The sequence below is a fragment of the Vombatus ursinus genome, unplaced genomic scaffold (assembly GCF_900497805.2).
Source record: "Vombatus ursinus unplaced genomic scaffold, bare-nosed wombat genome assembly UNPS02014781.1, whole genome shotgun sequence".
NCBI classification, from domain to species: Eukaryota; Metazoa; Chordata; class Mammalia; order Diprotodontia; family Vombatidae; genus Vombatus; species Vombatus ursinus.
Genome location: NW_020954559.1, coordinates 38,193,437 through 38,217,770, shown reverse-complemented (window position 1 = coordinate 38,217,770; position 24,334 = coordinate 38,193,437). Strand labels below are relative to the sequence as shown.

Sequence of the window (24,334 nt, the reverse complement as noted above, 5' to 3'; positions counted from 1 at the left end):
TCTTATAGGATTCCTTTCTTCCATGATTCAAGATCACAAGAGGAAAAAATTACCCCAGAATCACCCTGGCCTATCATGGATTACCTATTAGCTCTTTTATGGCTGAACTTTGCTCCCTAAATTTGCATATGAGACCAGCTGACTTTTTTCACTCTCTTTTCCTCCAATACCAAAAACCATACGCTAAAAAGTAATTAATCTTTCTTTCAAAGGATAACATCCTCTGCACTCCACCCTGAATATTTACACATGATATTCCAAATATACTTAACATCTAGCCCATTGTGAAAAGCTTGGCTTGAACCTTAATTCAGACTAATTTCTTTCCAATCTAGGGTTTTATTGGTGTGTGCAGTTTGGCACACCCCATGAATTATATTAGGTGTGACTCAGAGGCCCCACCTTGTTTAAAAACCCAATGGATAGAGAGGGAAAACTTTCACTTTTCACATCACCTTCAGGAAAGAACCATTTTTATTTCAAAGTGAAGTCAAAGAAAGAAAAGACAGGAATATATATGCCTCTTGGGTGGGCTACTTGTTTTCCTTCTACTTTCAATGGTTAAAACAGAGAATAAAAGCCTGACAGAACAAGAGCCTAATAGATACTGCGTAGGAAGGAGGGTGAGTGAATTTGTTTGGTGGAACTTTGAATAGACCAGAGCTGACAAGATCCCAGAGCATACCATCACTGAGATGCGCAAGTAAGTTTTACTTCCAGGTTTTAAGTTCCAACTCTGAGTTCTACCTGATTTGCTACTGTGTGAAGAAAATCATCCACTAAATGTCCTTTTAGCTGTGTGATCTGGATTGCATGGGGAATCAAGTATACTACTAGAACTGAATGGGTAAGACAGAAGACTTGGAAGGATTTTGCTCATCTCTTGTGTTCAAGGGCCAAGGAAATAGAGGACGGGCTAGAAATCTGAAACATGTATAAATAACTGAATGTAAGCTCTGAAAATTTGCTGACCAAACTTTACCACATACTATCTCCCAAATGAGAATATGCATTTTGGCTACAGGGCAATTAAGAGGGGCAGTAGTACTGGCCTGGAGTCAGTAAGACCCAAGTTCAAATCCAGCCTCAGATAGCTGTGTGACTTTTGGCAAGTCACTTAACTCTGCCTCAGTTTCCTTATCCATAAAATGAGCTGGAGAAAGAAATAGTAAACCATTCCAGTACCTTTGCCAAGAAAACCCAAATGTGGTCACAAAGAGTTGGACATGACGAATGATTGAACAATAACAATTTTGACTACCAGGAGATTTGGAAAGTTTGGAGTCGGGACCAGGACCATTAACATAAATGCCCAGAAAGAAATGTTCACATTATCTGTCCAAAACACTGAAGAGAGACTTCATGTTTCATATCAACTGGACCAGTAATGAGCAAGAAACATATCAATAGGGGCACAGTTACATGGTACAGTGGATAGAGCACTGGACCTGAGTTCAAATCTGGCCTTAGACACTTATTAGCTGTGTGATGCTGGGCAAGTGACTTAACCCTGATTGTGAAAGAAAGAAAGAAAGGAAGGAAGGAAGAAAGAAAGGAAGGAAGGAAACATTTCAATATATACAACCAGTCGCAAAACCAGGAATAACCTTGCAAATGAAGTGCCAAAGCCAGGCATGGTGGTGAATTATGGTGCATGTCTGTAATACCTAATACTGGTGATGCTAAGGCTAGTGGACCACTTGAGTTAGAGAGTTCTGAGCTGTAAAGCACTTAGTTGATCCATCTTCTCTGCCCGATTTATCAAATACACATCAATACAGTCAGCAACACTCCTGCCTGAGCTGGATGAAAATGTAATTGGAAAATACTTATAAAAATACAATAGATCATATATAATGTTGATGTAGTTTTCAACATGCATGTAGTTTAGTGGCCCCACTTCTATTTGAGTTTGACATCACTGGTCTACCCTAAGTCTTGCACCAATATAAAGTGAGCCCGAGAGTGAGAGGCCACCAGGTTACCTAAGCAACAAACCAGCCCAACTCAGAAAAAAGACCATGTCAAAATTCCTATGCTGATTAGTAAGTGGGAGTGTTAAATACACTTCTAAGTTGGACAAAATAGGGAGATCCAATCTAACAAAAAATGTAAAAATGACTTATCTAAATGGAGAGCTGGTGATATTTCAGAAGTCTCCAAAGATAAAAAGTATATTCTTGTTTTCCTGCCACTTTGATGATGTACTCATTTTTATCAATGCGGGTACTTATTTACCAATGCAGAGTGTAAACACTCAGATATTCAGCCTGAGGGATCAATAGATTAACAACCATTTATTAAGTGTTAAGCCCTTACTATATGCCAGACTGTGTCAGTACAAAGGATACAAATTATAAACTGCCTCTCCCCTCGAGGAATTTCCATTCTAATAGAAAATGGGCAATACAAGATACATTGAGTAGATGGGAAGTAAAGATGAATGCTCTACCAGCTGAGGAGACAGGGGCACCCTGTAGAAGGTGGCATTTGAGTTAAATATTGAAGGAAGTCATGAATTCTAATAGGCTGGGGGGAAAAGAGAGCATTTCAAATCTGGAAGGCAGACAGGCAAAGGCATGGGGATGAGGGATGGAGTACTATGTATAAAGAATCCCAAGCAGACCAATATGGGTGGATTGCAGAGTGCATAGAGGAAAATGATGTTTGAGAAGACAAAATACAGCAATGGAACAGGATCATTTTTGCAGATGTATGGAGGATGGATTTGAGTGGGGACAGATTTTAGGCATGAATTCCAATAAAAATTCTATTACAACAGCCTCAGAAGGGCCTAAAATGTGGTTATAGCTGTTGAAGTAAAGGACATATACAAAAAATTTTATGGAGGTAGAAATGAAAAGATTTGACAATTGATTAGATATACTGAGTGAGTGAGATTAAGGAATTGAGGATGATACCAAAGCTGGTAAATGAGAAGATGTTGCTAACCCCAACTGTAATAGGGAAGATTTTTTAAAAATGCATCAATAAAAGCTAACTTAAAAATAGTAATAGGGAAGAGGGAGGAGTTGGGGGTAGGGTGGGGCAAAGATAATAAGCTCTGCTTTGGACACGTCAAGTCTGAGATCCAGATTGAAATGTCCAGATGGAAATATCCAATAGGGAAATGGTGATATTGGACTGTGAGACTAGGGCTAGATATATAGATTTTGGAATCATCAGTACAGATAATTGAATTTATAGCTGTTAAAAGATATTGTGGTGATGTCATGGATAAGAATGCTGCCCATGGAGTCAGGAAGACCTGGGTTTGAATCTCGTCTCAGACACTGACTATGCGACACTGGGCGAGTCACTTAACTTCTCTCGGCCTCAAATTCCTCACCTATAAAATGGAGATATTAATAGCACCTACTTCATAGGGTTGTTGTGAGAAATAAAAAAGATAATATATTAAAAATATCCTGTAAATATAAATGCTAAATAATTATCGTCATCATCCAAGTCTTTCCATAAATTCTACAGAGAAGAATGGGAGGCATCTCCAGTCCTTATCTATATCTTGCCACTAGACCCAGATGGCTCCGGAGGAGAGAGTGAGGCTGGTAATTTTGCATAGCCCTGCCTTACTGAAATCCAATTTATTTGCATGTCATGGCATCACCTTTCTGATACCATCAGTCCTCTTCAAGAATGAAGGACAAATAACATAGAAGAGCCATTCACTATACTAAAAGCTTTCCTCTTTTATTTTTTCAGTATCTTGGGATAACCAATGTACAATCTGGGTACCTGCCTATCATCTCTCATGCTAAGTAACTATAGATGCTCCCCTTCCAGCCTTCCAGTCCTTAATATACGTCCTGAACTTGTTTTGTCACATTTTTCCCACTTAAATCAATGTTGGTAATATGGCTCAGTCCACTGTAGCTTTTCCCATTGTCCTTGGGAATCCTTGTCATTTTGAGTTCTCAGAGGTAATAGTATTCCATGATGTTTAGTCACAGAGCAATCACCAGGAGAGCAATGATGTTAAAGAGATGGGCTCCATGGTGGGCTTGGGAGGGAGCAGCAAGAGATCACTGAAAGTTGCATGAAGTTTCTCAAATGCCCTCCAGATGGAGCACTTTCTCCTAGTCAATTATGGGCCTAGTTCTTCTATGTTCAAGATATCTGCATCTGGATGTATATACATACATAGACTAACTCATACATAGACCTAATATATGTGCATATATATATCCTATATGTATAGATGTGTATATACACACACACATAATCCATGTTCTAACTCAACTAGCTATTTTGCTAAAAATCATTGTCTGCAAAATGTGTGAGAGAGAGAGTGAGAGTTTGAGGGAGAGAGAGTGTGTCTGTGTGTGTGAGAGAGAGAGAGCGAGAGTGAGAGAGAAAGAGTGTGTGTGTGAGAGAGTGAGAGTTTGAGTGAGAGAGAGAGAGTGTGTGTGTGTGTGTGTGTGTGAGAGAGAGAGAGAGAGAGAGAGAGAGAGAGAGAGAGAGATTGATTCTATATGTGATTGTTTCACTGTGGTCACCAATGAAAACAGCTTGCTACTAAAATGCCACCAGATCCCTTTCATTTCATGTACATCTTCTCAATTTCATCTACATATGTTCCTCCTCCTCTGTAAGAATTAGCTTACACTCTAAATTAGCATTGTCCTTGGCTGTCATGTACTTCCACTTGGAAATCTGATTGAATTAAACAAGAATTTATTAAGCGTGCTACATACCATGGGAGACCCTGGGTGGGGTGGGGGTGGGGGTGGGGGGGTTGTACAAGGACAAAAATGAAGCAGTCTCTGTAATCTAGGAATTTACATTTCACTGGCAAGATTAAATGCTTCTGATGGCTGAGGTGTTTTTTGGGCTTCATTTTGGTCTCAAGAGGTCTTGGTTAAACTTCTCTAAGAAATAGAGACAGAATTCATCATTTTTGTTTTTAATGCTGCTATAATCTCATATACAGTCTTTTTATCTCTATCCCATCTTTGATGCTTACTACTTATGTGACCTTAAACAAGTCACTTAACCTTCTTAGACCTCAGTTTTCTCATCTGCAAAATTGGGAGGTTATACTAGGTAGTCTGAGGTCTCTTCCAGATGTGTATCTCTGATCTTCACTTATAATTTGGCTTTTATTTTGATAATCACTTTAAGCCAGAGGTTCTTAACCTAGAGTCGATGGATAGATTTGGGGCAGGTGGGGTGGTGTCGGTGAACTTTGATAGACAGCATTTACATCTTTATTTTCATTAATCTCTGGCTATCATTTGACATTTCCTTTAATTCTGAACATAGGCAACAAATTGTTATGAGGGTGTCCATAGGCTTTACAAGACAACTAAAGGAGTCCATGACACAAATGATGTTAAGAACCCCTGCTAGAAACAACCAATCCAATTGCACACATGCAACTGATTTTGAAATGAATGCTACATCAGTATTTTATCTTAAGATGTCATATTTTCATGATGCTATTCAGAATGGCCCACATTCCATAACTTCTGTTTCTCTTTTCAAAGGAAGCATTCATGATTTATCCATCTGACATTTTAGAGCAGTTGCACGAATTTCATTTCTTAATCCCAAAGCATGTTCCAATAAAGTTTGCAATGCTCTCTCCCAGTGTCTGTTTTTGTAATGAAGTCACTCAATATCAACAAAGACAATAATTTCGTTTAGAGGACTTTGTTAAGTTTTTCATGAGATCCTTCTCTGATGTCATCCTCTCAAATAGACATTGGTGCAAAACCATGTTCGCCATTTTGGTGTCCTGTTTGCAAGGTGAGATGATCGCTAAAAAAAAAATCATAGCAACCAAGTCTTAATTTCTTGCTGCTCTCATTTGCCTCTGCTCAGCATGGTCTTTGGGGGATTTTTTTTTTGTTTTGTTTTGGAGGCAATTGGGGTTAAGTGACTTGCCCAGGCTTATACAGCTAGTAAGTGTCCGAGGCTGAATTAGAACTTAGGTCCTCCTAACTCCAGGACTGGTACTCTATCCACTGTGCCACCCAGCTTGCCCCTGAGCATGTTCTTAAAACTCATTTCCTCTAGGAAAATATTCAGTGGTCATCCTAGTGGCCAACTCTATGGCATTCTGTTGCAATCCTCCCGCAGAGACGTGAAGAAAATGACATTTATTCCATCTGTCTTGATTCCAAAAAAAGAAAAGGACCAGGAAAATCATCTGTAGGGAAAGGGGACTAGAGTTCCTAAAAAAATTTTGGCAAGCAGTCTGAAGGTATTTAGGGACTGTAGTTAATTCCTGGGTAAATGAAATAGATAGCAATGAGAAGCTAAACTAGTAATTCACATCTAGGGAGAGATCTTTGCACAGCACCAAACAACTCCTCTGACAACAATGACCACAGAAACAGACCATAAAGAAGAATACACCATGCCGGTTTCCAAAGGGTAATATTACTAGAAGAAAATGAGATCATAAATGCAAAAGCTCTCTGAAAAGCAAGTAATGCTATGTGTCATAAGCTATAATGTAATGAAGTACCATTTTAATTTATCCATCCCTGGGTTCACAATGATCCTGAAACTGTCACAGTTTCAGGGATCCCAACCAATTAGCCACTTGGATTTATTTTCTAGCGGCCTTAAAATTTACTCTTGGGGTTGAGTATATTGATAACCACAGACACCACCTAAGTAGTAGAAAGGTCATTTCATGCCCCTACACATTTAATTTTCAATTAATTATTTAAGGCAACCAACCTGAAAACCTGACTCTTGGGTCTAATATTTAAATTCTTGCCATAAATTGCAATAAATCTTTCATTTTATATTTATAGTTAGGATTGAATGTGACTGTCACATCTGTGTACATTATGCAAATGTGTTTGAATATTTTTTCATATGCAACTACAAATGTCTGTACGCACACACACACACAGACAGTAATCAGAGTAAAAAATAATTAGATATTTCAAGTGTTGGGAAGATTATGATCAGATGGAAGAGGAAGAAGGTCCTAAATAATCCTAAAATATTTAGGTTAGGCTGGTCTAAAGTAGCATCTTGATGAAAGCTAGTGGCAAATACATCCCTATTCCCAACATCATTCTGTTCAAATACACTGAGGGGGATTCCTTATCAAGTCATGGGTAAGGAATTCCAGTGTACCAAAATCATGCCTTCCTTATCACTTGCCAATATGGTATTTACCTCCTCTCAAGGAGCAACTTTTAACCGGCTGGTTTAAGTTACAGGATAAGTACCATGGAGAAAATCTTTTTTGCTCCGAAGACAAGTACAAACTCACAACATTTAGCTAAAGCAGCAAAGATAAAAACAAATCCAGAGCAAAGAGCCAAATTAAGTGCATGGTATCATTTCATCTGGCTTTAGGGAGGGTACATTACCTTTTCTAGACATGAGCCCTTCCATGAACTTTGTGGCTCTGATTTAATCTTTATCCATGACTGGGGGAATAATTGATACTGTATCTAATGAAGGGGGATGCTCTGGGAATGAGAATTCCCTCACAATTCTGCTTCCAAGTTTTGATTCAGGTCACACTCCTGAGGATGAAAATGCGGACTCTCCTTTAGGAAGATCTAGCTGATTTATACTGCCTCTAAAGGTTACAACAGGCATAGCAGTTAGGAGTCCTCCCTCTGTGACCTTTGGCAAAATCAGCTAACTTTTCAATGGATCTAATTTGCTCATCTATAAAATAAGATTCACTCCTTGAAGGAGTAACAAATAAAAATAGTACCTAGAGCAATAATTAAGGATCAGGCAAAATATTATCCTTTCTGAATTTAACAGTTCCATTAAATTCATCATTTAGAGCAATCTAAGCAACCAAATTACTTAAAAAATTCTCTAAAGAAATTTAAATTCTATGAATAGAATTGTTAAATTTTCAGAGGACCACCTCTTCTAAGTCTTCTGATTGAAAACTGATTTATACAATGAAGACTGAAAAGAAAATTTACATATATTTACATATATATACTAGTTCTACTTTGCTTCCTACATTCCCCCATGAATAAAATATAATTTTTAAATGAAATCAACATTGACCCATATTATGCTGTGCTATAATGTATGTATGTGGCATGTTAATAGCACTCAATAGACCAGGGTCAGACTGACTTACTGGGAGATGTACGACAATACAAATAACATATCTTTAATCAAATCAAAATAAATCAAAGGTCATTCCTCTCTCTCTCTCTCTCTCTGTATGTGTATGTGTGTATAAACTTGCCTATTGATCAGAGGAATTTAGCTTAATTTGTGGAGAGTCACATTTCAATCACAGCAACACACAGAAATTTATAGTTGCAAGTATCAGAGAAACTAGGGCAACACTATTTCACCAGTACCTTCAAAAGAAACATGGGAAACCTGAAGTCAGGTTTGGGATAATCCAGAAATCTTAGACTGATACTAAGTCTTAAAGAAACAACTTAAATAAAAGCACCATCATTTCTCCTTCCTTTTTTTCAATTTAGCACATGGCAGACATTTATTACTAACCAGTTCTTGAAATATCTCTGATGTGAAGAGGTTCCCTCTTTCTTATCTATTTATTCTAAAAGTTCATTATCTGACCCTGAGAGTACCATGAATAGCAACCACACACACACACACACACACACACACACACACACACATTCACAGTGTCAGCTCACCAGAACATGTATGCCTTGAATTGTTTCTCCAGTTTCTCTTTTGAAAAGGGCGCAGGATTGCTGATGAAAAGCCATGAAGAGCCTGACTCACTCTCCTTAGGATTCGGTATTGATGACCCTCTTGGCCTTCTCTTGATGATCCGTGCTGAGACATGAGTGTTTTGTTGTTGTTTTTTTTTGTCTTTTCCACAGAGACACTCAATGGGAAAGATTCTTCAAGGACTGGACTCATGAAATAGCCAAACAAAAGTTTCCAGTGCTGGTGGCAACAGAGCTTCCTCCCTTTTCAACAATCCCAGTTATTATGGTATTTAAATGCAAAAAAAAGGGGGGGGAGGAAAAATCCAGGGAGATGATTGGGTAAATGTAGCTAGCTGTGAAAACTACCTGTTTGTTTTCCCTCAAAAAGTGGTCTTCATATTTTTCTTTGCCAAACATGAGAGAGAGAGACAAATACCATGATTGTCTTCATTTGGCCAAATCATGCAAAAATAGCTTCAAAGTTATAAGGACAGTCCTTTCTATGGCGATCACACTTCACACCTAATAGTGACCTATTGATTCTTTCATCTGAACACATTCTCTGCTTTCCATTACCCGGAAGTCAAAACTTTTTCTTTCCCACTGAGCCAGATGGGATTTGGACAAACCCTACTAACAAAGTTCAAATATATCTACTGGTTTCCTAATGCCATTCAGAGCCATAATTACCTAAGCAATTTTAGACAGCAGTCTAGGAAAGAGAAGAATCCACATCAGAAGAGAATCCATTGCCAAAACTGGAACTGATGATTCCAAAATCTCTTTCATACATCAGTTAGATTTCAGTGGTATCTCTCAATTCACATCCATATCCCGGTTCTTCTCGGATGCTACTGTTCCAGAGTAAGAGCCTGAGTTTCTTGTTCTCAAGTTCACACATCAGTATTCACTCAGGCAGAAATCTAAAGCTGATATTCGTTCTCTTTGCTTCTCATTCCTGTGACTACACCATCCGATGTTCCCCTAGGGCCACCACTGTGCTGGGGCCAGGAGAACAGAAGCAAATTATTAATAGAAGAGGAAGGGCTGTTTGGAAAAAAAAGTACCTCTCTCTTTGCTGATTTGTTTTTAAATCTAGGAGGTTTCCTTCCTAAAGGAGGATTTGTTCTCAAGTGAGACTGTAGGTCTTTATGGACATGCTCTGACAGTGGAAAGCAAATACACTTTTCAAATATGGTTGGGTTTTTTTTTTTTCCTAATGAAATCTCAGGAAGTTTCAAATTCAAACAAACTACAACCAAAAGGAAGGGAGGGGAAATGGATGCTGGCTTTCTTGAAGCAAACCGGGAAATTCTACACTGTCTGTTATCCCCTGTCTGTTTTAGAGTAGAGGAGAAAGGAAACTGATAACACTGCTTTGTTTGGCAAGGAACACTTTCCACTCAGATGTGCTGAACTATGTCCCGGGTTTGCAGAGAGTTCTGCCAATACCCCCACTGTGTCCTCAGGCATGTTGGTGTTCAAAAGAGCACTGAATGTTAATGATGCACAATGCTTTCCAGCTCCCTCACAAGTCTCATAAATGAATTAAAAAACAAACCTCAAAAAAATTTGCATTTACTTACTACTCTTTTGTTTTTCTTCTAATAAAAAAAAGAACATGCATTTCATTTCAATGAGATGGGCTGATTTACAGCCAAATCTTATTAAATTTGATTCCCAATAAACAAAAGCCATCTTGATTTTCCTTTAGAATTCGGCATAAAGCCAAGAACCTACTCTATGAAATTGATCTTTTTTTTTATTTTAAGGTTTGCAAAGCACTTTATATATATTACCTTGTTTGATTATTGTAACAATCCTATGAGGTAGGTGCTATTATTATCCCCCTTTTATAGATGAGGAAAATGAGCCTGAGAGAAAAAAAGTGACTTGCCCAGGGTCACAGAGCTAAATAAATATCTGAGGTGGGATTTGAACTTGGGTCTTTCTGCCTGCATGTCCAGCAGTCTATATACACTTCAATGCCCCCAAACTGATCTCTTCTCAACTCATAAACTAGACTCATAGATGGAAGCAAAATCAGTCTTTTTATTACATAGAAGCCTAGAATTATGTTATCTATACCTCACCCCCTTCAGAAGTTTCCCCATATATCTGATACTTTGTAGTATATCTGTACTACATCAATGGAAAGACACAGAGTTCCTTGAAAACAGTGTCTGGTTTTTTGCCTTTCTTTGAATCCGTAGCATTTAGCATAGGACATTGTTGTTGTTGTCGTTTGTAATTGTTGTGTTGTTTCAGTCATGGCCAACTCTCCATGAACCATTTGGTAAAGTTCTCTTGGCAAAGATACTGGAGTAGTTTGCCATTCATTTCCTTCTCTAGCTCATTTGACAAATGAGGAAACTGAGGCAATGAGGGTTAAGTGACTTGCCCAGGGTCACATAGTTAGTAAATGTCTGAGGTCAGATATGAACTCAGGTCTTCCTGACTCCAAGGCCAGCACTCTATCCACTGCACCACCTAGCTGCCTAGCTGGCATATAATAAGTGATTAATAAATGCTGGGTGATGTAACACCATAGATTTACTTTGAAGGTCTTAGCTTCTAAATGCTGAATAATTCATATAAGTATCAAAAATCCATGTTACCCAGAACAAGTTTGTAGGTATGTGTGTGTGTGTGTGTGGGAAGAAGCAGGAAGTTAACATATATGTTATATATATAACAAACACCTCATTAAGTCCATGGTTCACATACAGCACTTTGGCCAACTGTTATCTACCTTGACAACTGGATCCTTTTGGGCGCTATTTCATATGAACCATAGTGAAGGAATTCCTTCAAAACTCCAACAAATTAAATCTATTAAAGATCTTTAAAGAAAAAAATCAGTTATTGAAATAATTTGAAGGTCCATTTCTGTATTCTAGTTTTTTTCCTGTATCAAAAAACAAATGAAAATTACTATTTCAATTAAAGCTTCCAAACACACCTTCCACTAAAGTCTGTTTGAAATTTTCATATTGGTTTCTAAGCTGCAAATAAATAAATCAATCATAACAACTTTGGTGTAAGCCACACATAATCAGGAGGAAACAGATGGTGAGTGTGATGTAGTCCTTTCAGAACCTAAGCCATCTTCAAATTATCCGGAAAAATAAACCCCTCTAACACTGTTTATCTTGTAAAGCTTCATTTGGAAATGCAGCTATGAAAATATATACTGAAATGTACCACACACGAAATCAGCCATCAAGCAGTTAAATTAGCATCTCCTGTGACATCAATAATCTTAGGTCACCAATTGGGAGCTCCCTTGAGGCTGGCACCTGACTTTGCTCTCATCACCAAGTAAACTGAACACACTGAGATGGGAAATGCAATTCCCTAAAATAGCAGAATCACATCTCAACCCCAAGAATCTCCCTCCTTCCACACATGCGCAGGTACACTTGTTATCACCCACCCAAGCTTATTCTACATTTAAAATATTGAGTACATGTTGCAATAAATGGACCGGATAGTTCAGACTAATGAAAGCATAAGAACTCAAGTTTTTAAGATGCTTCTTTTTCAGGTAGTATACTCTGCTTTCTTTTGGCATTACATGAGAATAAACTCTTTTTGGTGTTGTCTTTTTTTTTTCTTTTTCTTTTTCTTTTTAGGCAACTGGGGTCAAATGACTTGCCCAGGGTCACACAGCTAGTAAGGGTCAAGTGTTTGGTCTGAGGCCGGATTTGAACTCAAGTCTTCCTGACTTTAGGGCTGGTGCTCTATCCACTGCGCCACCTTCCTGCCCCTGGTGTTGTCTTTCTTGCTCGTCTTTGTTAGGACAACAGAACTGTAACTCAGAATTGGTGTTCTTGAGGCAAGTACTTGAGATTCCACCCAGAAGAAGCAACAGGAGGTGGTTTCTCACAACTAAGGTAGGGCAGGGGAGACAGACAGTCTGGTACATTAGCACAAGGCCAAGATTGCTACATGGGGCAGACTGTGGCAGCATAGAAGGGAGTTTTCTCTCTGATAGCTTTCCTATTCTAACTAATTCTCACTAACTAGGCATTAAATTTTGTTACAGACAGCTGGGTTGCACAGTGGATAGAATGCTGAATCTGAAGTCAGCAAGATGATCTCAGACAGTTACTAGCAGCGTGACCCTAGATAACGCACTTTGCCACCATCTTCCTCAGTTTCTTCATTTGTAAAATGGAGATATTAACAATAGTACATACCTCTCAGGGTTAAAGTGAAGGAGGATAAAGCGAAAGGATATTTCTAATTTTTGTTGTTGTCCAGCATCTGGCTCTTTGTGACCCCATTTGGGTTTTTCTTGGCAAAGACACCGGAATGGTTTGTCATTTCTTTCTCCAGCTCATTTTACAGATAAGGAAAATGAGGTGTTCATCCTCTCATTGCCCAGGGTCACATAGCTAGTAAGTGTCTGAGGCCAGAGTTTCTCAGGAAGATGAGTCTTCCTGATTTCAGTCCCAGCTTTCTTTCCACTTTGCCACCCACCTGCCCCTATACAACATCCCTGAGGTAGCTGTTATTATTATCCCCATTTTAAAGATGAGTAAACTGAGCCTGAGAGAAGTAACTGGCTCAGGGTCACACAGCTGGTATGTTTTTGAGGCTAGACTTGAACCCTAGAGATCTATAGGAACAGAAAAGGCAGTCACTGGGTTGGGAAGGTTTTTTTTTTTTAAATTAAAATAAAAAATTTAAAAAATTTTAAATAAAAACAATTCTGCCTTGAGGCAGGGAAAATGAAAAAAAAAAAAAAGATTCAGTCTCTTCCGGTTTCATGCTCTATGAAAACAGAAAGAACAAAAAGAGACAACTGACCTTGAAATGTTCATGAATTTTTCACCAATGAATGAATAGCAATTCTAAGTACATGACAGTTTAAATTGTATGAGCAGTACATAAAGGCAAAAGAGCAAAAGGTTAACAGGTGTCATGGGTGTTCCTTGAGGTTGTCTAAGTAAGATACAGACTCAAAAGGAACATGGGATGACACAATGGCCCCAAAATAAAAGCCAGAGTCAGTTGTGAATAGAAAAATAATGAAAAGCACAGAGAACAAAAACATTTGGTAACATGGGTCTTTGGGAGAAAGGGGTCATAGATTGGTTTGTTTGGACAGTCAGAAGGTAAAAGATGTTTTCTTACTTCTTTATTGTTCAGTTGTGTCCTACTCTTCATGACCCCATTTGGGGTTTTCTTGGCAGAGATACTGGTGTGGTTTGCCATTTCCTTCTCTAGCTTATTTTACAGATGAGGAAACTGAGGCAAAGAGGATCAAGTGACTTGCCCAGGGTCACACAACTAGTAAGTGTCTCAGGCTGGATTTGAACTCACTAAATTGAGTCTTCCCGACTTTAGGCCTACCACTCTATCCACTGCTCCACCCAGCTTCACATATTTTCTTCCCTCCTCTCCTTATTTTGCATTTGATTTTTTTTTTTACAAGCCAGAAAGACTTCTGTTGCTTTAGCTTACTTTTCTATAAACTGGAAAGCATGTGACTATATGTAGTGTGATTTATTAAAAACTCATGAATCACAAACCTCATGAATCAATGCTGCACATGATTAGTTTAGGAAGCAGGTGTTCATCCCCTCACACTAGGACTTCTGCAGTAGCCTCTGTTTGGCCTCCCTGCCTCTTCAGTTCATCCTCCACTCAAGTGCAGATCTGACTATAACCTCCTAAATTCAGTCAACTCCAGTGATCTCCCTCTTATTTCCAGGACCAAATATAAAAATCTCGTCCCTTTAACATGGGGGCAGCTAAGTGGTATGGTGGATAGAGTGCCTGGCCTGGAGTCAGGAAAACTTCTCTATGTTCAAATCCAGCCTCCGACACTTACTAGCTGTGTGGCCCTGAGCAAGTCACTTAACCCTGTTTGCCTCAGTTTCTTCACCTATAAAGTGAGCTGGAGAAGAAAATGGCAAACCACTCCAGTATTTTTGCCAAGAAAACCTCAAATAGAGTCATAAAGAGCTAGACAAGACTGAAAAATTATAAAACAACAACAACTGTGCATGGTTGTTTGCATGTTGTATGTCATACTTATCTGCCCCATTAGAATGTGAGGGAGGGCAGGATCTGTGTTTTGGGTTTTGTATACTGAGTGCTTAGCACAGTGTCTGGTATAGAACAGGTGTTTAGTAAGATTGACAATGCTGATGTCATCTTGTAAAGGTTGCTATACTTTCAAAGGGTCTTCCCTGAATTGCATGTATGAAAGAATTTACCTATTAGTATCAGACCCATTTACTATACTCCCTTAACAACTCACAACAAATGGAATAATTTTAAATAGCAAACATTTTCCTTAAATATGATAAAATACCTCTGCCAGCTCATCAGGAAATCTTTTCATGCAACTCTTCAGTTGGCATGTAGTGTAGCCTAAAATGGAGTACTTTTGGTATCTTTATTTGAGGAAACAACAAAGAGAGCTCTAGGATGTTAGGGGCAGTCAGAAAAGAGAGAGAATCGGCTGTGGAGAGTGGGGTTATGAAAATGGTATGTATCTGCTTCATTACCAGTTCCATTCCCATAGAGTCTTCCATCCCCCTACTATCTTTGAGGAAACACAGAGGCAATACAGGAGTATCAAAGACCTTAGAATACCCCAAAATGGTACTTCTTCACTCTTCTCCTACTCATGGGGGCCATCTGCAGCCACCCTGATCTATAACTTGCTCCTGGACCCAAATGGCTCTAGAGGAGAAAGTGAGCCTGGTGACCTTACACAGCCCTACCTCACTTAAATCCAATTCACTTGTAAGTTACGGAATCATCTTCCTGGTGTCATGGTCCTTTTCAAGAACGAAGGACAAACAAAAACAACTCTATGTATCCAGAATCTAGTACCCAACTACAAGTGTGAACTGCTTCAGAGGAAGAGATCTAAATAGTTTTCAATCTAAGGATACTCACCCAAAGGATAAAGCATTTTTCAGAGGGTAGCAGCACTGAAACCAACACACACACACACACACACACACACACACACACACACACACACAAACATGTACTAAGGATGAAACCAAGTTCATTCCCCTAAAGGAATGCACATGGAAAGTATCCAGTAAAGGTTTGCTAAAGTATGGATTTTAAGGCAAGTAAAGACTCCCAGATGGAATCAAGCTGTAAGAGCTCCCTAAATGAAGGCAGCCCAACATTCTACAAAGAGCATTGGATTTGAGGTCAGAGGACCTTGGTTTAGAGCCTGGCTCTGCCACTTCCTACCTACAGGACACTTTAGGTCACACAGCTCGTCTGGGCCTTGAATCGCTCATCATCAGACTCGGTATTCTCTGAGGTTCATGATCCCATGATTCTTAGAGCATGTCACCCTTCTCTGTTCATTTTCACACAATGCTTTCTTGTCTTATCTAGAAAAATCTTTCAGTTATAGCCATTATGCCTGATTTTTAGATAGAAGTATTTAGTCTAAAAATCTTCTGGAAGCAGTACAAAAGGAAAAGCAATTGCAATCATGTGAATTTTTGTTCATAATACGTAGTGTTTTGATGCTAAACACAGAAAGGAAAATTTCTTGGTTATCAAAAAGCAGAAAGACTGGATAGTTGGGCCAGACAGTAAATCATACCTATATTTCACTTTGAAATTTATAGACTCTGTTGTGATAATTCTACCTATCCTCTGAAATAGCTAGTGAAGTATTATTGTGTCCATTTTATAGTTGAAGAAACTAAGGCTGAGGTGAAGTCATATAGCTAATGAATGTCAGATCTAGGGATTTGGACTCAGGCCTTCTAAGTTCCATGTTCTATGTCCTAGACCAGATTGTAGTCCTCACCCCGCCCCCCCCCCATTGCATATTCTAACCAAACTTTTATTTTTCCTTGGCTGGAAAACACATTCAAGCCTAGATGGTCTAAGGTCCCATGAAGTTCTAACATTACAGACCTAGGAAAGAATCATTCAAGAATGAACTGATGCAAAGTGAGGTGACCAGGAAAACATTGTACACGGTAACAGCAACATTGCACAATGATCAACTATGAATGACTTAGCTCTTCTCAGCAATATAATCCAAGACAGTTCCAAAGGACTCATGATAGAAAATGGTATCCACATCCAGAGAAAGAACTATGGAGTCTGAAAGCAGACTGAAGCATACAATTTTCATTTTTTCCTGTTTTTTTTCTTTTGATCGATTTCTTCTTTCACAACATAACTAATAGGAAATATGTTTTACACAATTGCACATATATAACCTACATCAAATTGATTATTGTCTTGCACACTATTTTCACTATTTTTTAATGCTTTTTTCTTTCAGTGTATTTTTTCACAATATAACTAATATGGAAATATGTTTTACATGATTGTACATATATAACCTATATCAAATTACTTATTGTCTTAGGGAGGAGGGAGCGGAGTAAAGGAGGAAGAAAATTCAGAACTCAAAATTTTATAAAAAAAATGAATGTCAAATATTGTGTTTGAGTGTAATTGAAAAAAAAATAAAATACTGTTAAAAAAGAAGAATCACAGTCAGAAATGTCATGTTTTAGAGCACCAAGTTCTGATACTCTGCAGAGTGGGCTTTTATTGTCAGTTTTTTTGGGGGGAGAAAAAAATATCTTAAGAAGAACATCATAGATAAATTACGGCTCGAGACACTAGATTTTCCCTTTTTTTTTTTTTTGAGTGAGCAATTGGGGTTAAGTGACTTGCCCGAGGTCACACAGCTAGTAAGTGTCAAGTATCCAAGGCCTGATTTGAACTCAGGTCCTCCTGCCCCAAGACTGGTACTATATCCCAGACACTAGATTTTTCTAAAATTTAGCAGCTGACATTTTCATGTGAGGCAGCATTATAGATAGATTTTTAGATCTGGAATCAGGAAGGTCTGATTTCAAATCCTGCATTACACACTTATTAGCTGTGTGACCCTTTCTCAGCTTCAGTTTCCTCATCTGTAAAATGGAGTTAAGAATAACATCTATCTCCGAGAGTTGTTATGAGTATCAAACGTTGTAATACATGTAAAGTACTTAACAAACCTTAAAGTGCTAAATAAATCTTACCTGTTGTTGTTGAATAATACACTACATTCAGATAAGAAGACCTGAGATTAACTCTCAGCTCTGAGACTTTCTAGCTGGGTGAGACCCTGGGCAAGTCACTGAAATTCTCTTTTTCTCTCATCTATAGAAGAGAGATCACAATAAATGTTTTTGCTCCTGTGTAGTCATTTTTCAGTCATGTCCGAATCTTCATAACCCTTTTTGGGGTTTTCTTGGCAAAGATACTAGAGTAGTTTGCCATTTCCTTCTCCAGCTCATTTTATAGATGAGGAAACTGAGGCAAACAGGGTTAAGTGACTTGCCCAGGGTCACACAGCTAGTAAGTGTCTGAGGTCAGATTTGAACTCAGGAAGAGAAGTCTTCCTAATTCCAAGCCGGCTGCTCTACCCACTGCACCAACTAGCTGCCTAACAATATATGTAGCACCTACTTAATGAATTGAAATTTCAAAAATCAATTGAGATAATACAGAGGGTCCCAAAAGTCTTACTGCAGCTTTAAGCTTTTAATACAGGGTGTCCCAAAAATCTTAGTGCAGTTTTAAGCTTTTAACAACGCTAAGACTTTTGGGATACCCTGCATAAGTAGAGTGTTTTGTAAGTCTTAGAGCAGCATCTGTATCAATTAGCATTATTATAATACTTCAAGGTTGACATAGCAGTCTTCACATATTATCTCCTATGCTGCTGGCAACTATGTACATTATCCATATTTTACAGACGAGAAAACTGAGGCTAAATTACTTAAACCAAGGTCACACAGCATCAGCAATAGGATCAAGAATCTAAGGCTTTCTCCAACTTCCACTCCAGTCCATTTACAGCTACATCATGCTGCTTTGTTATAAGAGTGTGAAATACAAGTAGAATATAAACACTCTAACTCAGAGGTGATTTGGGGGATTTATTAAATATGCTTCTTAAACCCAAACCTAAAGATCAAACTGTGTTGTAGGAGAAAAAAAGTTCAAGTTCACGTAATTTTCTCTCTCTCTCTCTTTTTTTTTTAGGAGGGAGGAGGGGTACATTAGCAACAAGCATTCAGTACTTTAAATAATAATTTATATCTTGCATCTCAAGCTGTAAATCTTCCCACACTACTCTTCTGTCTGGCAGTTTAGCAATGGATTCTGTGTTCCAACCATGTCTCGCTGGTGAAACTCCAGGCTCAGTCAATTAAGATTCTACCCAGTGTCTCTGTGAGCATAAATGAATGATTCACTGGTGAGCGGCACTATTAATAACAGCCCTGCAGATAAGGTTACCAAACAAAAATGTAAGTTGTGAGCTTTTCCATAAAGAATGAATAGATCTGGCTTTAAAAAAATTAGCAAAATCTGAAATCTTCATTCATTTTCCAGATAAGACTATGAGTTGGACATGAAATTATAGACTTCTTTTTTAGGACCTCAAAAATGGAAATTCTCATTCAACTTTTGAATCTTTTAAGAGATAAAATATGTGTATGGTACATTGTTGTTCTATCCTCAATTTCACTTTTAAAATTTCATTCAAACATTAAATTGAACTCTTACTTTTATTAGATATGTTGTTGTTCAGTCATTTTCGGTCTTGTCTGACTCTTCGTGACTCCATTTGGGGGTTTTCTTGGCAAAGATACTGAGTGGTTTGCCATATCCTTCTTTAGGTCATTTTATAAATGAGAAAACTGAGGCAAACAGGATTAAGTGACTTGCCCAGGGTCACACAGCTTAGTGCCTGAGGCCAGATTTGAACTCATGAAGATGTGTCTTCATGACTCCCTTTATCCACTGTACCACCTAGCTGCCCTATTATATATAATCTCTATATTATATTTATATCTATACACACACACACTCACACATTTTTTTGTTTTATATGCACTGACACCCAAACAATGCCCATTCAAAATATATACCTCAAAACAATTAAGTAAAACCACCTGATGGTGAGGTGATTACTATTAAAAGTCTACGTCACTTTCCATCTTTACAGTTTACCTGAGGCAGCTAGGATAGAGATTTGGGCCTGAAGTCAGGAAGGAAGACTTGAGTTCAAATCCAGCCTCAAACGCTTACTAGCTGTGTGATCCTGCGCAAGTCCCTTAACCTCTGCCTGCCTCAGTTTCTCATCTGAAAAATGGGAATAATAATGTCACCTACTTCCTAAGGCTCGTGTGAGAATAAAATGAGATATTTGTAAAGCACTCTATAATTGCTAATTGTTATTATTATTAAACAAAAGAAAGCATATATGCTTTGACTTTCATTTCCTCTTCTACAGTAAACTAACTTCTACAATCTGAAACATGCCTATGACTCAATAGCCTGATTTTCCTATAGCTTTGAGAAATGGTCTCAAAATTTTAAAGCCACAACATATGTTTACCCTTCCCCCCCCCCCCAAAAATGGGGCTAGGAAGCAAAAAACAACTTTTCAAAGACAACCAGTCTGGATACAGAAAAGCCACTGTACTTTGTTCTCTTTAAATAGTTTAGAAAGTAATAAAGGGCCCCTTTTACAAGCTTCAGCTTAGTATCTGAATTTTTTTAAAATTCTTCTCAAAAAGTTTGATCCTCCTTCAGTTCCTGTCTTTCAGAGTGTATGCTGATACAGTGACTCTTCTGTGAAAGAAAACATTCTTCTTAAAGTAACCTCTTTGCAAAAAAATCCAACTACTTAGAACAAGAGGCTCATCAGACACTTCTACTTACCACTGGCTATCTTGCAGAGGAACACAGATTTAGAGCTGAAAAGTACCTGAAAGGCCGTGTCATAGGACTGATCATAACGTCATAGATTTAGGGTTGGAAAGATCGAAGATGCCATCTAATATTTCATAGAATCATAGGAAAAGATAAAGTGATCTGGGAGGTCACTGAGTCCAACCCTCTCATTTTACATGTATGGAAACTGAGGCCCAAGGAGATTAAAGAGTTTAAATATCAGAGGTAGGATGTAAGCCTAGGTCCTCTGACTTGTCCCAAAGACAGCTAATGAAAATATGATTACATCCTCTTACCTCCTTGACCTACCCACCCTAACACAATCTCTTTTTATTTAGCAGCAAAGCTCCCTCCCTCATTCTTCGCTCTCTCTCCCTTCTCAGATCCTCTCCACACTCTCCCCTGTTGTCTACACTCTACAGTTAACCCTTCCACATCTCCACCTTCCCCATCGAGGTTTCGATAGAGTTAAGGGTCAGCATAAGAAATTAAATGGGATTTTTGGGGCATTTTGTGAAAGCTGCAGATGACGCAGAGCCTATGACTAAATACTTAACCTAAATTTTACAATAAGGAAGCATAAACGCCCTATTAAAAAAAAAAGAAAAAAAATCAGACTTCTTCTCTGGTATGAAGGGAGGGTCAAAAAAATTTTACACAGATTGTTCCCCATCGTGTGGGTGCTGTGCCCCTAACCCCTGTGAAGGCATTCTCTCTCCTCTTCCCACCCTTTCCTCTCTCAGTAGGATCTAATTTCCTTGGGGATGGTGACTTTTTTCTGTTGTCTTCATATTCCCAACTGCTACTATAGTAGCTTGTACATAGTAGGTCTTTTAAAAATGCCTGATGGGTTGAACTGGACTGGATTTTGACATTTTCTTTTGAATCAGAATTTCAACTCAGGAAATCAGGTATTCTTTTGTCTGTGGCATAAGGATGGTTTCCATATGATTGCATTAAAAAGATGTAGAATGTATAAAAAACATCTCTTTTCTCCAGACACAAAATAACTATCATTAGGCACACTCAGTTGACATGAATTGTTAAAATTCAGGAACAGCATCCTTGATAGGGGTGCAGATTGAATGCAAATCAACAGTGGTACATGTTTGAGCAACAAGGATCACTTATGAAACATGGATCAATCTGAACAGCTACCAACAGACACTGAATGTTTAAGATGGACTAAGTCTTCTACAAAGTGGATTAAAAAAAAATTTCACTTAGTAACACTTAAACTGCTCAGATCCTTCCTGCTGACCAGTTCTGGTACTACAGGTTAAATACTGTAGAAACAAATGGCAACAAATTGACTTTTAAAAAAAAATATTTTGTACTGGAAGTCTCTTGTATCAAATAAACACTATTTAGTGCTTGAGGACATTTTTGTGTGGGCAATAATATAATTTGGTCTACAATACAGGATGTCCCAAAAGTGTCAGTGCATTTTAAATTATTAAAGCATTATTAAACTATTAAAACTGCACTGAGACTTTTGGGACACTCTGTGCATGGCTTCTTGTTTGTTCACTGGTCTTTGAAAGGTCCATTCCTGTGGCTATTAATTCAATATTTCATATATACATATATGTATCTATGTATATACATATATATGTATACACACATGTATATATGAAGAGAGGAGAACAGAGAGGACAGCAGGGGAGAGGAGGGGAGAGGTTGATTGCTAATGGCAGAAGTAGTTACAGTTTCATCCGTGGGCTTGGTAGCTGGTCTGCAGCAATGGTTACTAAGAGACTATGTTTGCCACATACTTTTGTTCCCATGGGATCAGACCTATTTAAAGCATTCTAATTGGCATGCAGAATAGAATGGACCACATCAGACAGAATGAAGCAAACTGCATCAATCAACCAAGAGTCAATTTACTGTCATTACAAACATGTATATAGTATTTTTTTTTTGGGTGAGGCAATCGGGACTTGCCCAGGGTCACAGTTAGTAAGTGTCAAGTGTCTGAGGCTGGATTTGAACTTAGATCCTCCTAACTCCAAGGTTAACTAACTCTATCCATTGAGGCCCCTGTTTGCCCCATGTATATAGTACTTTTAAGGGATGCAAAACACTTTTACATTTATTATCTTAATCTAAGACATGGTACCTGTCCATGATGAACTTCCTAATCTGGTTGGAAAGTCAAGAAAAACCCAATAAATGGCAACCCCCCCCCCCCCGAGAGAGAGAGAGAGAGAGAGAGAGAGAGAGAGAGAGAGAGAGAGAGAGAGAGCTCACATTTAATTGTTAAGGGGTATGATGTAAATTATCAATGCTACAGGAGTTCTAAGAAAATAAAGATTAGAACCAGAGCTAGAACAGTCATATAAAGCTTCATGTGAGAAATAGGATTTGAGCTAAGCCTTGGAATATGAGCAGGATTTAGATGGGTAGAGGGATCCAAGAAAAGGGCATCTCAGATGAGATCAGTAAGGATCAAAGCCATGGAGAGCCAGGAACAGAACCACTGTTCCTCTATCAGTTAGCAGACTGAATAGAGTGTGAACTGAAGAGCTCCTCCCAAAACCTCCATTAAAGAAGTCACCCAAGCTAGCTGTCTCTTCTTCATTTCCCATCTGCCTGCACTCCTGTGGATGTCTCCATTGTGCCCCCTCAAGCATGGGTAACTTTCCACCTCCCTTCCTTCACCATTCTTTTGTGTATTGTCCTCCCTCAACTGTGAGTTCCTTGACGTAAAGGAATATCTCTTTTAGCACAGTGGCTGACACTTAGTAGGCATTTAATACATGCTTATTGATTAACTTTAGGGGCATAGTTGCCAAATGACTTTCCAGAATGGCTGGACCAATTCATTGCTCCATCAATAGAGCATCATTGCGCCTGATGTCCCAGAGCTCTACGACATCTGTCATTTTTCTCTTTTCTCGGCTAGCCAATTTGAGAGGCATAAAGTAGAACTTTAGAGTTGTTTTAATTTGAATCTTTCTAATTATTAGTGATATTGTTTTTTTCACATGTCTATGCATAACTTGGATTTTTTCCCCTTGAAAATTGCCTATTTATCATCAATTGGAAAATGGATTTTATTCTTATAAATTTAAATAAGTTCCTCATGTCATAGAAATGCTACCTTTAACAGAGAAAACAGACTGCAAAGAATCTTTTCCCCCAGTTCACCATTTCTTTCCTATTGTAGACTTTTCCCTCCTCTCTTGCCTTTCTTTTAAGACCATAAAAACATAACAAAAACCCTCCATATTATTTGACTCACTCTAATGCCCCCTTGATCCCTGCCCCTCTAGATTTGAATCTCATCTTTGACACTTACCTGCTATGTGACTACATCCAGGCCACTTAAATTCCCTAAGACTTGGTTTCTTCATCTGTAAGATGAAGATAATATTGATGGTACTTACCTCACAGGGCTGTTGCAGAACTGAATAACATATCAAGTACTTTGCAAATCTCATAAGCGTCAACTACAATCATCATACTCATCATCATCACTCTATTCTTCTCAAGTTTATGTTTTATGGAGTTCAAATTGCAATTGTCTTAGGACAAGTCACTATTTTTCTTTTATATTTAGTGTCTAGGGAACTGAACTATTATACAGATGGATAAAATAACGGATTTTTGCAACACAACGAAAAAAATTGTGATGTAACCTCATTTTCTGAAGACTTCTAGAAAGCATCTTTGGAACAATCATAGATATGGAGGATTATATATGCATTTTCTCTATTTGCACACAGTTTTAATTTCTTCCACTATGTCTCTATATTTTGAGAACTTTTCATTCCAAAAATTTTGGAGATTATAAGTGCTTGGTATGGTGAACTATTAAAATCTCTTAAATTTTTGTAGATTAATATTATATTTCAATGATAATGGGCAACACTTTTGTAGACAATAATATAATTGGTTAAATTCAAAAGGATATT

General features: G+C 38.2%; 1 protein-coding gene across 7 annotated transcripts in view; it reads right to left on the bottom strand.

Moving 5' to 3' along the window:
- The window catches only part of LOC114046236 (guanine nucleotide exchange factor DBS-like), a 366,695-nt gene that overhangs the window by 207,402 nt on the left and 134,959 nt on the right, over positions 1–24,334 (bottom strand). For 4 of the 7 annotated variants that reach the window (XM_027866485.1, XM_027866487.1, XM_027866486.1 and 1 more), the window contains exon 1: positions 8,640–9,733. The exons of 2 other annotated variants lie outside the window; for them this stretch is intronic. In XM_027866485.1, the coding sequence (XP_027722286.1) occupies positions 8,640–8,871 (232 nt within the window). In that variant the 5' untranslated portion in view covers positions 8,872–9,733. Of the gene's footprint in view, positions 1–8,639; positions 9,734–24,334 lie in introns of those variants that run through there. One more of the 7 variants, XM_027866488.1, reaches the window with a different exon arrangement.